Source organism: Anopheles nili, chromosome 2 (genome assembly GCF_943737925.1).
Source record: "Anopheles nili chromosome 2, idAnoNiliSN_F5_01, whole genome shotgun sequence".
NCBI classification, from domain to species: domain Eukaryota; kingdom Metazoa; phylum Arthropoda; class Insecta; order Diptera; family Culicidae; genus Anopheles; species Anopheles nili.
This window is the reverse complement of record NC_071291.1, coordinates 46,664,536-46,678,199: the sequence shown is the minus strand read 5'-3', so window position 1 is coordinate 46,678,199 and position 13,664 is coordinate 46,664,536. Positions and strand designations below refer to the sequence as shown.

The 13,664-nt window shown below is 49.2% G+C and overlaps 2 protein-coding genes across 2 annotated transcripts; both read right to left on the bottom strand.

Moving 5' to 3' along the window:
• Positions 1–158: 158 nt before the first annotated feature.
• On the bottom strand, positions 159–1,983 carry LOC128724465 (trans-Golgi network integral membrane protein 2-like). Its single transcript, XM_053818192.1, has 2 exons — positions 1,657–1,983; positions 159–1,545 (listed from the first exon to the last, which is right to left on the bottom strand). The coding sequence occupies exons 1-2, from the start codon at positions 1,981–1,983 to the stop codon at positions 505–507; spliced, it is 1,368 nt and encodes a 455-aa protein (XP_053674167.1). The 3' UTR covers positions 159–504.
• Positions 1,984–4,441: 2,458 nt separating this feature from the next.
• Positions 4,442–11,760, bottom strand: LOC128724454 (acyl-CoA Delta-9 desaturase-like). The gene is made up of 6 exons (XM_053818181.1): positions 11,343–11,760; positions 10,990–11,255; positions 10,827–10,897; positions 5,294–5,479; positions 5,024–5,219; positions 4,442–4,945 (listed from the first exon to the last, which is right to left on the bottom strand). Exons 1-6 carry the CDS (start codon positions 11,758–11,760, stop codon positions 4,442–4,444), a joined length of 1,641 nt encoding a protein of 546 aa, XP_053674156.1.
• Positions 11,761–13,664: the final 1,904 nt, after the last annotated feature.

Sequence of the window (13,664 nt, the reverse complement as noted above, 5' to 3'; positions counted from 1 at the left end):
ACCGATTCTATTTTGTTAATGGTAAGGTAACAAACCTGATAAGCTTTGTATTTTCAAAGAAAACACGACGAAGCCCTGGATGGCATAACATAAATAGACCGACAATGATTAATTTTTTTATCGTTTTTTATTTATTTTTATTAAATTTTTACAGCTTTTCCATTTTTGGATCCAAAAAAACATGATGCCTATTCCTTATGTTATCCTCACTCCAAGGCATACAGAACAGAGAGAAGTAATCAAATTCATTCAGCCTTGGATAGCGACGGCGAAAAGAGAATTTCCATCGTTAGACAAAACCGATGTGTTGCCGGTGCAGTTAATAGCAGGCTAATAAGGCGTTAGAACTAAGTCGAAATTGCGTCTATTCAAACGTAAGGAACGCCGAATGGAAGGTATTTACAGATGTTCGCCCATCCAGTGGTTTGCGTTAAATCGTATCAAGCCGCTGATGGCGTATAAACTGCAGGGTCGGTTGCAGTCTCGGCACGTTCAATTGTGCGCTCAGTAAATGATCTGTGATGATGAATGCCCACCGGTAGCGTTGCCAGAAGTGATGGCTTCCTCCAGGTTCGTGTCTAATTTCCGATAAGCGGCTGTGTGCTTGCGGCCCTTGCTAAACCCACCCCGCCCGCTGCTAGTCCGCCGGCCTTCCACGACCAAAGCCAGCAGCTTCGATTTGTTGTGGTACGCCACGTACACAATCGGGCAGGTGAACATAGCGAAGAGAAAGTAGGAGAAAAAGTTAGATCCCTTTTGATCGTAAAAATTATCCACCGGCCGCTGGTCGTCTATTTTGGCATCGCTTTCGACCGTTTCCTGTGGTTTTGGTTTTTCCACCGCTTCGCCTTTTCCGACCGACTCGAACCCGTTCCCCTTCAGTTCCCCATTATCGGTACCGTCTTCGTCATGATACTTGTCTTCGGATTCCTCCGAATTGTCGAGCGATCCCGCGATACCATCTTTCGCTCCCGGATCGCCCATCTGCTGCTTGGTGTCATCCTCAAACTGAGCCACTTCGCCGACATCTAGCTCTCCTTGCTGTTGCTCCATGTCATCCTCACTTGGATCTTTGTCCTCGTTTTCGGTTTCCTGCTGTGGTGCAACTGGCGGAGCGGGTTGCTTTTCTACTTTTTCCTGTGGTTTCGCCTCCAGAGGAGGTGATCTATCTCCAGCAGCTGCAGGTACTTGCTGTGGCTGCTCCACTTGGACACCAGGACCGGAATGCTGAATTCGAGCATTATCGGAAGCAACGGCCACGGGAGTTGGATTAAGGACATTCTTTATCGTGTCATTATTGAGCAGTGCCGGGACGTCTGCCTTCATAATGTTTAACGCTGGAACTCTCATGGCGGCTGCTGCAGGGACGATTTTTGCAACGGATGTTTGATTCAACATGCTTCCCGATTTATGAACGCTTGTCTCGCCTCTAGATGGATGCTGTTTATTTGGCTCCTCCTTGGCGTATGATTGCGATATCACCGTATACCCGATTAAAAGTGCCCTACAGATGTCTTTCGGTACAGCAGTCGCATCAGATTTGCTCTGTGAAACATCATAGCATAGGTTAACGCAGGAACGAATTCGTCCGAAAATTGCTATGGAAGAGGTGCCTTGAGTTGCAGGTAAAGTTTTCAGTAACTTTGACAAATTTACACAAAAGTAATCAGCATCGGTAGTAGACAAGCTTGTTTCCAGTTCCCTCTCGATCGTTTGTTCAGCTCCGATCAGTTTTAATTGGTTCATAACACCGACCATCTCTTCATAAGCGAGGCAACTAGTATCGGTTGGCATTGTGCTGCAAAATTCTTTCACCTGACGCAGATGCGTGTCCTTTGCAGATCGACTAGAGTTTACGTTGCCTTTTATCATAGTGTCCAAGGCTTTCGGAGGTTGAGTAACCGGGTATTTTTCGACGGGCGGTGCCGTTAGAACCGATACGACCAACCCGAATAGGGTCAATATTATTGCTTCGTTTTGCATTTTGTAGAATTTATCACTCGTAGCTTAAGCGCGTGTGCGTTGTTCTGCGATCGTACTACAACAAAAACAACTGAAAAAGAATGGACGGATCTTTTCGTTGCTACACACTTGACTTCCGCTGCTTCCTGTAGCTAGCACCACCGCATGCTACGATGCGCAATCATTTGTAGCCGTAGTTTTGTCCTTTTTGCTACTTATACAGTAGTGCTGCTTTTTGTTGTCGTATTCGCGTTCTATGATACGGACACACTTGACGTCAAGGCATAGCACTACTTAGACTGTACGTATCACAAAGTCACCTATCTCTTAAAACGACATGCCAAAATCGTTCACTCCACGAAGTTATTGAAAGCCACTTCAGTCAGATCCGACGCTGCTACTTCACAGTCAACTTTGCATTAGTGACCAGTGGCTTAAGTTTCACTTCTTGCTATTTTACGTTGGATCACTTCAATCACCATTCGGTAGGCCGAAAGACGAATGTGGTCATAAGCCGATTATTGTATCTAATCTTAACAGTGAGATCTTATCGGCTTTTGCAAGTTCACGGTGTTCTCATAAACTGCTACGAGCTTTGATGACGCTAACAAATGGTTCCACTGTATACCCCATCAGCTAAGGAACAGTCAGCTTTTCATGTGAAAATCTAGAATGGAAAAACATTTTCAGCTTTTGCCGTATCGGTGCATACCGAATTGTACACTTACAATCGCGCCTTGCTAACTGCTAATGGTACATGTGTACCTCGGTTGCACTCCACATCGGGAAAAATGCGATTAAGATAGCTTCGATTAGAAAATACTTATTTTTCCCCAAGAGCAATACCGACCAAAACAATCTAATGCACACACATCTATGCCTACGAATGTTGACACGCCAAGCGTCAGATGTGTACCAATACGTCAGATGACGTTTGAATCGAGATACCGTCAGATGCAACAACCGTTATCTCAAATATCATTCCATGCGCCATAAATTCTGCATATGCAACAATGGGTTTACATTTTAACACTATTAGCCGAAAAATATGTCAAGCCACAGTTTTGCTATGAATTTTTATGAAGCACTAGCGGTAAAAATACCCAACGATCTAAGAGAAGTACGCCTGAAAGTATGCTATGGACGACGATTGTTGGTTGAGTCGACATAACTCTACAAAAACACATTCACAAAAACACATACACATTCTAAACGTACACGAAAAGATCAAATGCCGATCTTTCGATAAGTTCTGGAACATTTTGAAAGTACCAAAATAGTATGCATAAGTTCATCACCTATTGGTTTATTTTGAAAAGATCATTACCCGATAAATATGTCCAGTTTAAAGCATTGGTAATCATTGTTATTGGCATGTACTAAATTCAACTTGGAAATTGTATGAAATATAGTTATAAAAACATGGGATAACCTTCAACATTACGATCAATCAGATGCAAATGTTTTTGATACTCAATAAGTTGTTGTTGTATAAATTCATGTTGTTTGTATACCGTGTTGTATATTGTTTGAGTTTGTATACCATGGGCATTAGTTGGTGTAGTACCATAGCCCGTTACAGAGTCCAGAATTTCAATGTGATCGATACAGAAAAGTAACTAATGAAGCAACAATCCTTTTATGAGTTCAATTAGACTGGCTATAAAAATCGAGCAACATTCATTCTCAAAATCTATAACATACAAAATGCGCCTGTTGATGTTTTCACACTAGCATTTTGATCCCGTGGTGCAAAAGCATAGACAAAACGTTGATTGGTTTGCGTTTTTGCTTAGATTTATTTTTTATATTTAAATTTCAATGTAATCCCCACCCCAGAAAGAAATAGTGGAGTCTTCTAAAATGTCTGTACACGAGCCGTCTCACTGTACAGGCGAAAAAACGCTAACGGTGCTAAACGACCGACGTGTTCTTCCTTCTTGGTTGGCTTCATCCTTAGCTTATAGTAACGGTAGGGAAAACGCATCATCGTAAATCCGGTTTGTCATAGCAAGGATGCTTAGTCTTCTTACACCGAGGGTCCCATGTGTGTTCCCGGTGGTCACGGGTGCGTTTCGACGCCTGTTTCCCCGCGACCAACGTGAACCAAGACGATGTGCTGTGTAGTGTGTGGATCAAACATTGTAACCGTGGAAAAAATCACAACATTGTCTATGTGTCTATGTCGTATAGTAAGGGCGTATCGTGTTGTCCGCATGCATCCGGAACCAGGCCACAGCTTGCAGCAGTTGAGCATTCGCAGGAGTCCTCGGGAGCGCAAGGCCACACGTTTGGTATTGTTCGAGCTGGGAATGTGCAGCTGGGAATGTGAAGCACTCCCGGGGATTCCGGCGGTTCGCTTATCGGTTCGGTTTCGCGGCGGATTCTCGGAGGCAATTGGAGATCGACCTGATGCACTGTCGTGAGGACGACTACTGCGAACGAAATCTCATGACTAAACGGTCGTCCCTGCCGTTCCCTACAGGTGGCCTGAGCCAGAGGACGCCAGAGGTCCTACGGCGGTTTTTCGCTTCACGAGCGCATTGTCGTTGCAGTCGACGACGTTCAGGGCAGCCTTGCCCGGCACCGTTGCCACCTTGTCGACGTTGTTGTTCGACAGCAGCATCAAATCGTCGGCCAGTTCCGGCACCGTCTGCTGCTGCTCTTTGATGTACTTCGACAACTTCGTGTAGATTTGGTTCGCCTCTGTCGTGCGGCTTTCCTCCTCCTGCTGGCGCCGCATCAGCTCTTCGTTCTCCTTGGACAGGATGTCCTCGTCACGCTCGGATTGCTTCAGCTCGTCCGGAATGAGCGCGTACCCGTCGGACTGCAGGATCTTCGGCTTGGGCGTATGGATCGAGTTGTAGCTCGGGTTGGACGGATGCTTCCACACGTTCCACAAGGTGGTGAATGCTTTACGGCCCTCATCCGTACCGTACGTATGGTGGGACTTGTCACCGGTTCGCATTACTCGATTCTTAACCTATCCAGGAAAAAAGGAAAAAGGTTGAGGATCAAAAAAGCCACCAACCCACCATTTCGGTCGTCCTCAGTGACTCACCATGTTTGGAGTGGCCGTCTTGCGATCGTACACTGCGCCAAACTTCGCCAACAGATCGATCAGTGTCCCGGTCAGGTTTAGGGGTGTTCCGTACTCCGACGCCCGGTAATCCCACGGGAAGGCATGGTGGTAGTTGTGCCAACCCTCACCGACGGCCACGAACGATACGAACATGTTTTCCACCGGCCACATCGTTCTGTACGTGGGAAAATGTCAGGTTTCGAGAGGTTTCGTAGCGTCCCGAATGACGGCAAAGCCCGCAATACTCACTTGTCGTATGGACGCGTGCCAAACATGTGTGCAGCACTGTTGACCGACCAGGTCCCGTTCAGGCTGAGCACGGTACGGAAGAAGAACGCTACGAACAGCGCATACCAGACGTTCTCACCCCAGAAGTACACCGGGATGGCCGTGGGGCCGAAAAGAGCGAAAATTGTGTACAGAAGTTTGTAGTGACTGCAGGAGAAGAAACAGAAAGGAGGAAGTAAATTTAAATTGTTCAGAATTTATGATCGGCACAAACAACCACACGAACAGTAGATGCATTGCTACACAACCATCTCAGGTTGCAAAACATCGATCATGCGAAGATTTTCCTCAGATTCATACTGTTGAAGGCGAGTTTGTTCACAATAGAGCAGTACTCTTCGGAAGGTCGCAGTCAATTACGGTCATCTTGGGTAAATTATATCGCTTCGAAAGGTTCACAAAAAAATATCCTTTCCATTCAAATCAGACATTCAGTGCAAGAGGAGGCTAATGTTTAGCTCAAAATTGCGTTGCTGAGCCAAGTATAATAAAAGAAAAGCATAGTAATGATCGCTATAAAAAATGCTAAACTGAAACGGTCTCTGAGCTGTAATGGTGCTTCTTGCTATCATATTTGCAATTACGTTCGTCAACAATTGATATGATCCATCGCACAAGCTGCGTGGCGATCGATTTTTTTTGCTTATCAGCTACAGATTTCCTGCGCCAAGGGTTTCCTGCGCTTAATCGCACCTAGGCGCTTGATCTAACTGCACCCGGTACGGTTCCGAACGAGGAAAAAACCTTTGAACCTATGATTACACCCTGCCGGTAATCTAACACAACATCGCATCGTGGCCATGGTTGGATGCAAACCAGTCCTGCCATGCCTAATGTGTGCCCTACGTTCCACGTTTTTCCTAGAACGGCCCGCTTCGCAGCCTTGAATCAATGACTTCCTCCCAGGAGCGACCCGTCGTTGATGGATGCAATTATTACCCGCCCGGTTCGGTTTGTTCTCGATAAGAAAGTAGCCACCAACCAAAGTCGGTTAAGTCGATCAGCAGCCATGGAGGACACTGGCCCAGACGTACAGCCATACTGCACCCACGTGGCCAGTGGCGTGTTCTGTTCACTAACGCCTTAAAAACCTGTTGGCAGAGCAAATTTGCCTACACCCCCCCCCATAGCACACGTGCAGTACACGATCGTTGTCGATCGTGCAGTATTGCGCCACTACAGCGGTACGCATTCACGGCGCGCATCCTTGCATCCTTCCCCAACATCCAAGGACAGAGATACACACGCCGAAAGAAAGACTCACTCAAATGAAGTGCCTGTCTGTCTCACCGCGCTCGTCTCTTTACCACCAATCGTCGAGTGGTGTGGTTGTGGGTTATGAACAGCACCACCTCGTCGAAGCGAATGTCAGAGGAGGCTGAACCGGCACTTGGTGAAGCGAACTGTCGTGGCCGTGAATTGAAGTTCAATTACGCGCGTACGGCCCGCAGGCGTCGGACAGTTGGCGCACGTTTGTTCGAACACCATGCGGCCGTACGATCAGTTCATCTCCGATCGATCCGACCGGCCAAGGGTGGCGTTGATTTACCCCCCTTTTAATTCGCTGCTGGCGAGCACCATTCCGTGACCTTCGAAAGCAGAAAATCACCGGCAACCGCGTGACCTTCGGTGGACGTAAAATATCGGATGCAAGTGCTTCTGAGGATTCGCGCGCATTAGAAACGAATGCACGCGAAATGCCACCCGGGCACGGTGTGGTAAATAATTGCCCCACCGATCGCGACTGGACTGCCCCAAAATCGCCAGAGTCCACCCCATTCGAGTGCAAGCGTTTGTTGTGCAAGCGGGGCGACCGTTAACCGAAATTATCGAACCGACAGATCGAAAGGTTACAACTCGTTAATCATCGATCGAGTGCGAACCGATGCGGCACCCGGGGGTCGTAGCGGTAATTAAGTTTACATCTCCATTCTGCCCAATCGCCCGAGCGCGTGCCTGCAAAATCGAAAAAAAAATCCACACCGACGAGAATGCCACAGGAAATGGTTCTGGTGCAAAAAAAACGAAAAACAATAACCTTCTCTCAGACCCGCGAATCTACGCCCTTCGGTGTTGCACCACGTGGCCAAGGACGCGAACTGCCCTGCCATCCGCCATTTTGGGCGCCATTTTTCTGCACTACTGACGCGCTTTCGGCTGCTGCTGACGTCGAGCGATCGAATGACACGAATATGTATATATATTTTCGGCGTCGCATTTAGAGGCTCGCTATCCTTGACCCACATTCTAACAATATGGTTCCGCTCGGTTGTTCATCTCTGGCGGTGGAAAAATAATGGACACATACCGGGCTGAAGTTCCTCGAGCCGGTCGCTGTTGGAGAAACCTCCGTTTTCGATTTATCACTAGGCGAGGCTACACCCATGGCGGGCTAATTTATGCCAGAAGAATTCGGAGGCCAAATACGAGGTGAGGTCTCTGATTTCCTTGCTCGGGCCTGGTAGGTTTAATACGCGATTGCGTAAGACAGTTCGTTTCTCCCGTGCGCTTTGTCGCGCATTGTTTTATTCATACCATCGCGAGATAGGCACGAGACGTTCTTCAAGGAAACGGCGGCCACAGTGATAAGCGGACGCACCTTCGGGGCTAATGTAAGCAATTATTTCGCCGTACCACCGATGCAACCCATCTGCCAGAGCTAGACGTGCAGGCATGCAAACGCCATCGTTACAACCGTCGGAATGTTACGAGACAAACCCGAAAAATGGCCTGCAAAATCGATATCAAACTGCCATCAATCATTTCGCAGCCAACGTATCCAACGGACCACGCGTTTGAAATATGCGTTCGACACGATAATGAAAGGCGCCGAAGGCTACCAACACTCCAAAATTCAACCCACACGCTAGGCCACCGGCTAACAAGCTAGGATGACGAAGGCAATGATTCGAATGTCTACTGTAGCACTGCACGCGGGCGATTAACAGAGCAACCCTCGCGTTCGATCGCAGGTTTACCGGAAAAGTCCGCGCGGCTAAGCCAAGAACTCCTGCGTCTGGTTAGTGCCAATCAGTGGAGCGAACGGCAGAGTCCATGGCAAGTCCACCCAATCTATTATTAAGATTGCGTTTTGGGTGACGCGGCCTTCGAGCGGATTGTTTAATTGAAATTCGTTCAATCGGCGTGCAAACGATGAGCAAAGCACGCACGAATCCAACGCACCTTGGGCTATTGTTGCTATGACAACGCTGGTTCGCGCTGGCTTGGATGCTGATGCTTTTGCGATGCGAAGGACACCGCTGCCGGTGTTTCTAAATGACAAATGGCCATTCATTAGTGATTGATCATCGATTGAGCCACCCTGAGCGGAGCAGCAAGCCACAAAATTTGATAATCGCAGGCTGTGGACATCTGTCGGGAGTATTGAGCGCTTGGCCACATGGCTCGTTGGTCTCGTGTTCGCAATAACCTTCGCTTGACGTTGGTAAAGTTTGAGGGTTCTTGACTTTTTGGGCTGAGCCGTTGAGCAGAATCATCTTTCGCTACGGTACGTCAATTGTGTATGCCAGCACGGCCATTTTCCGCCCGGATGTCGGAAACGATCGACGCACTTTTGCGCTTCATTAAGCGATTCTCAACGCTACGCCTTGCCTCGTTCCATAGTTCACTGGCACTGGGAGAGATGAAGAAGCTGCGCTCTGGGCATCGATCGTTTGCGATCGAAATCGTCGAAATCTGATCGAAATCAGCTAAATTAAAGCCACTCTCCTAATGGCTGGCACTGTTCGTGTTTTTCGTTTTGTTCACCGAAGGCATAAAACAAACGACCGAATCCTGAATTCAACTCTGCTCGTTCAACAATGAAATTAGCTTCCTGAATGTCAAAAAACGGTTTGATGGTCACCGCGACTAGCCGTGTATTCAAGAAATGAATGCATTTCGCAAAGATTTAACCACCGAAACTCGATTGTTTCAGACCGTACGATCGTTGCTCCGGTTCTTCGGAGCAACTATGGCAAGGCCAAACGTCATCGGTTTCGGCAATCCGTCCACCGATTGGAAGGACATAACCCACCGTAGTTAACGGATAACCGGATTCAACGGCCCCGAATCTCCGATGGCCAGAGGCGTCTACGGAATTATTCATGTTGCTAACTAAAATCGAACCGGCAAGTTGTAAAAATTCGCATATTGCGCAAAACCTATACAGAATCCCATAGATTCACGCTTTGTTTGCCGTAAAACACGAAAAGACCATGGACATTTTTCAGACAAAATTATATTAATAAATTCAAAAACTGTTCAAGGCAGACTGGCCGCCATCATCTGCCGGTGAGTTGTGTTTCTCGACCCCATTGGCAATGTTTCGACACGATCGGGATATTTCACTCCGCTTCAGATTGTACCGATTGAGCTCATCGAATGCGAATCCTTTTAGCTTCGGTTTCGCGACCGGCCGTGTGTCTATGAGATGCCCGCTGCGTAGGTTCCACATGAAGGCCACCCGAAACAAAAAACCACCCCTATTGGTAGTCAAAAATCGATAGCGAATTCAAACGAGCTGCAAAATTCAAATGCAGCACTACCGCCTATCGCTGCTACCGCGAAGCTTCGGGGCGGTTTCGTCACGATTAGTTTTTGGTGGGTTTTGTCGTATTTCGACTATACGCCGGACCCACGATCGGAGGCTGCGTGGCAAAGAGAGAAAGAGAGAGAGAAGCGGCCGCATAACTTTAGTAAGGGTCCGGTGTTTCTTCGACGGAGTGATTAGGCAATCGTTCGTTTGGACCGCCCCGGCGACGGAACGGCCGCGGGTGCGTTCGTAACGTTCCGTCTCGTAAGATTTGGGCCTCGAATGGCCGGGGGAGCAACGAAAAAAAAAAAACAACGAAAAATTAGGCAAGCCAAGTGAGAGACGAAGAAAGCTGTGCAATAAATATGGTGCAACGTTCGACTAGCCCACATGCGGCTGGGCTAGAGTCTATCATGATCCGATCGGTGACGATCGCGCCAACACGCGATCCCTGGCCGAAACCGTCACCGTTACGTCAACGGAAGCACCATCCGTAGATATGGGGGTCGCGTAGTGATAGCATTCCCAGCGCTTTCCACCGGCCGAAAAAAAAAACTCCGGAGTGGAAAACCGCTCCAAGGTCGATGAGGAATTAAGCGCCAGCGTCACTCGACTCAGACCGCGAATGTCAACGATCTCTCGCTCACTCCCTCTCGTGCGATCGTGCTTTGTCACGCTCACTGGCTCTCGATCGCCGAATAAAGTAACGTGAAAAATCACCTTGGCAGCTCGCAGCTGGCGGTGATCTTTCACCACGACCTGACGAGGACTTTCCTTGTAATGGCGCTCAATTGCGCACCGAGCGCCATTAGCGGCCACTTCACTTGGCCTGGCTTGGCCTGCGGTAATTGATCGATGGACACCTGTGTGAAGGTCAGGCGAACATCTCATTATGCCCGAGAGTGGCCGTGAACGATGCGATGCTGCTGAGTGAGCTGCGATCGAAGCAGATGTACTTACTCCTTTTGGAACATGATCAACGGATCAGCCTCCAGATCGGACATGTCGATCTTCTTGCCGTATTCGATCACCTGGGGAAGAAACCGACGGGAGCGTTGTGAGCCTATTTTCGGTAGATAGTTCGACAGATGTTTCGACGATAGAAAATTCGATGGAACCTTACCTTGGGGTGCTTACGGGACAGCAGCCAGCCGATGTGCGAAAAGAAGAATCCACGGTTCGCGTTGTGCGGGTCGGCGTCCGTGTCCGAGAACTTGTGATGTTGCCGGTGGTCGCGAACCCACACGTACAGGCAGTTCTGCCCGGCCAGTGTATGCATCCACAGCAGGATGATCCTCAGCCAGAGCTTCGCCTTGAACGCCCGGTGAGACCAGAGTCGATGTGCTCCCATCGTGACACCCTGTCCAGAGGCGTACATCAGCCAAAATGCTGCACGAAAGCGAAACAAAAGTCATTCATTCAGGCCACAGTTTCAGCAAGAGTGTCGACGAGCTTCTTCTTCGCCAGCATACTCACAATAGATCGTGGTGCGGTAGTCACAATACCGCCAGAACGCCAGATGCAACCCGACCCAGCCACAAATGTGCAACAGCAGGAATCCTATCACGTTCTTCCAGACGATCTCGCGCTTGAAGTTGAAATCCGTACCGATCTCGGACGGCAGGATCGGCGTGGCGGACCCAATCTCCTTCAGCTTCCGGTCTACTTCGGCCTCGTGCACCACATTGCTGCAGGTTTGGAGCACCTTTTCGAACTGCGCCCCGGAGAGGGTTGAGTCGGATTGTGTCACCTCATCGGTGAGGCTGTCGACCTTCGCCGGAGCGATGTGCGGGGCAGTCTGTGAGGGTTCTGGCTTCCGATCGGCGATGGCCGTCTCGAGGAGCTCGGGCGTTTTAGCACACAAAATTATTTTCGTCTGCGAATCGGCCCCCATTGCGATGTGCTGTGGACGTAGAGGAGAACATGCGATGATCACTACGATGTCTTGGGAAGCACAATCTGCGATCACCGATTGCTTGATGCCCACAAATCAAAACCCTCAAAACATGTTCCAACTTGGTGCCATTTCTTCGCTCTCTATTCTTTTCGTTTCCATCCCCTGTTGGTGCTGGCGACTGCTTTTGTACTGGGAATCGGTTGCAATACGCCGTCGAAGACACGCATCATGACATCATGCGGGTGCGCGTGTGCATCCGACCACGTGCGCTCAGGATGGTGTGTCAATGGTAGAATAATGGCGCGAAAACCGGCGATCCGTGAAACCGCGAACGGTACGGTGACAAAAACGAATGCCTTTCGATTGGGCGCGATCGTCGACGGCGTGGCACCGTGTCGTTTCATCGCAATTTTGCAACAACGGTGCACTTGCACAAAGTGCCCCACTACTCACACAGCTCACATCAGCTTCCTTGAGCCCTCGATGCCCTACAGCCCTTGAGTTGAGGTGTGTAAATGTGCGATCACCCGCTCGGCCTATACGACGCCAGGCCATTGATGGCTGTTTTTATGATTCCCTCGTGCCAGATAGTGCCATCACCCCCGTACGGCACATTCTCTCCTCAGAAGGTGGAAAGGTGACGGCTAATGGATGGAGACAAATATGCTTTGCTTCAAAGCTCTAGCTAACGTGTGGAGGAATAACGGCGTGGGTTCGACGAGGGCTGATGGTCAGCAGCACACCTATTGCTAGGGTTTGCGACCTTCAAACGAGGCCGTCGATGAGCCTGTCAATTTAGGCAAATCAATCAAAACAGTCACAACCGATGACGTGCGCCGAGCGGGAGTAAAATCACACTATCTACGGCTCCAAGTCCAGACAAATGATTCGTGCCGGAACGATGGGTCATAATTCACCGTGATACCAGGTGCGGATGCGATGCTACCGTCAATCGGGACTGCAAACTGGTTTGACATTTCACCTGCCCGTGTGGATCCTGTTTCGAAAGCATGATCGTCGATTCGTTCTTGGCCGGTGTGGCCGATGCCAAGGATGGACGGGTGAAAAATGCGGATAAATTATAGGCCACCCAACGGGCGATAGATCGACCCTCGGAGGAGTACCGTAATTAACCGTTTACCGTCGCTGATGCACATACTTATCGCGCGTTTCATAACGCAGGCGCGAGATGGCCCGTAAATCACACCGCGCACAACAGTTCCTGACCCACCCACTCGCGAAAGGGCACAAACTCCCAAATGGTTTTCACCCTCAACTACTCACCTTTGTGGGAGAACGCGGTATCACTTCACTAGTGTCGATTTCAATAAACGGCTTTGCGTTGTACGTTCTCGTTCTCGTACCTTTGATCGCTTCACCACCGATCGTTCACTGTCACTGAATCCGGATTTGACCTGTAACAGCGAAAGATTCTAACGGCCGTTCCGTAACAGGTCGTATGTTTTTTTTTTTTCACTTTCGTTCACTGCGATCACTCTCACGCGTTTTCATGATCATGCTAACCCGGTCGGGTTAGGCGGTTCTGGCAGGTCGATTTTCACTTCACTGAGTTTCACCACTTGTTCGCTTCTTTCCTACAGTCCACACGCACTGATCGCTGGCGGGCGTCTGCAAAAGGATTGAAATGTGAATGATTTGGATCCTTCTCTCACTGGGGAGGGGGGGGGGAGGTGTGGGGGGTGGGGAGGAGGAGGGAGCGGCAATCGTCCACCACGCTCCGATACGCGACCGGTTGCGGTCGTTAGTTATGATCGTTACGCAATTGGATTTCGAATGCCGAAAAAGCTGACGGAATGGCCCGAAATATAGGCCATGGACTGCCGGGGCCTGCAGCAGGCCGATCCGTGCGACACGAGACTAGCCGAATTGGATGTCTAAAA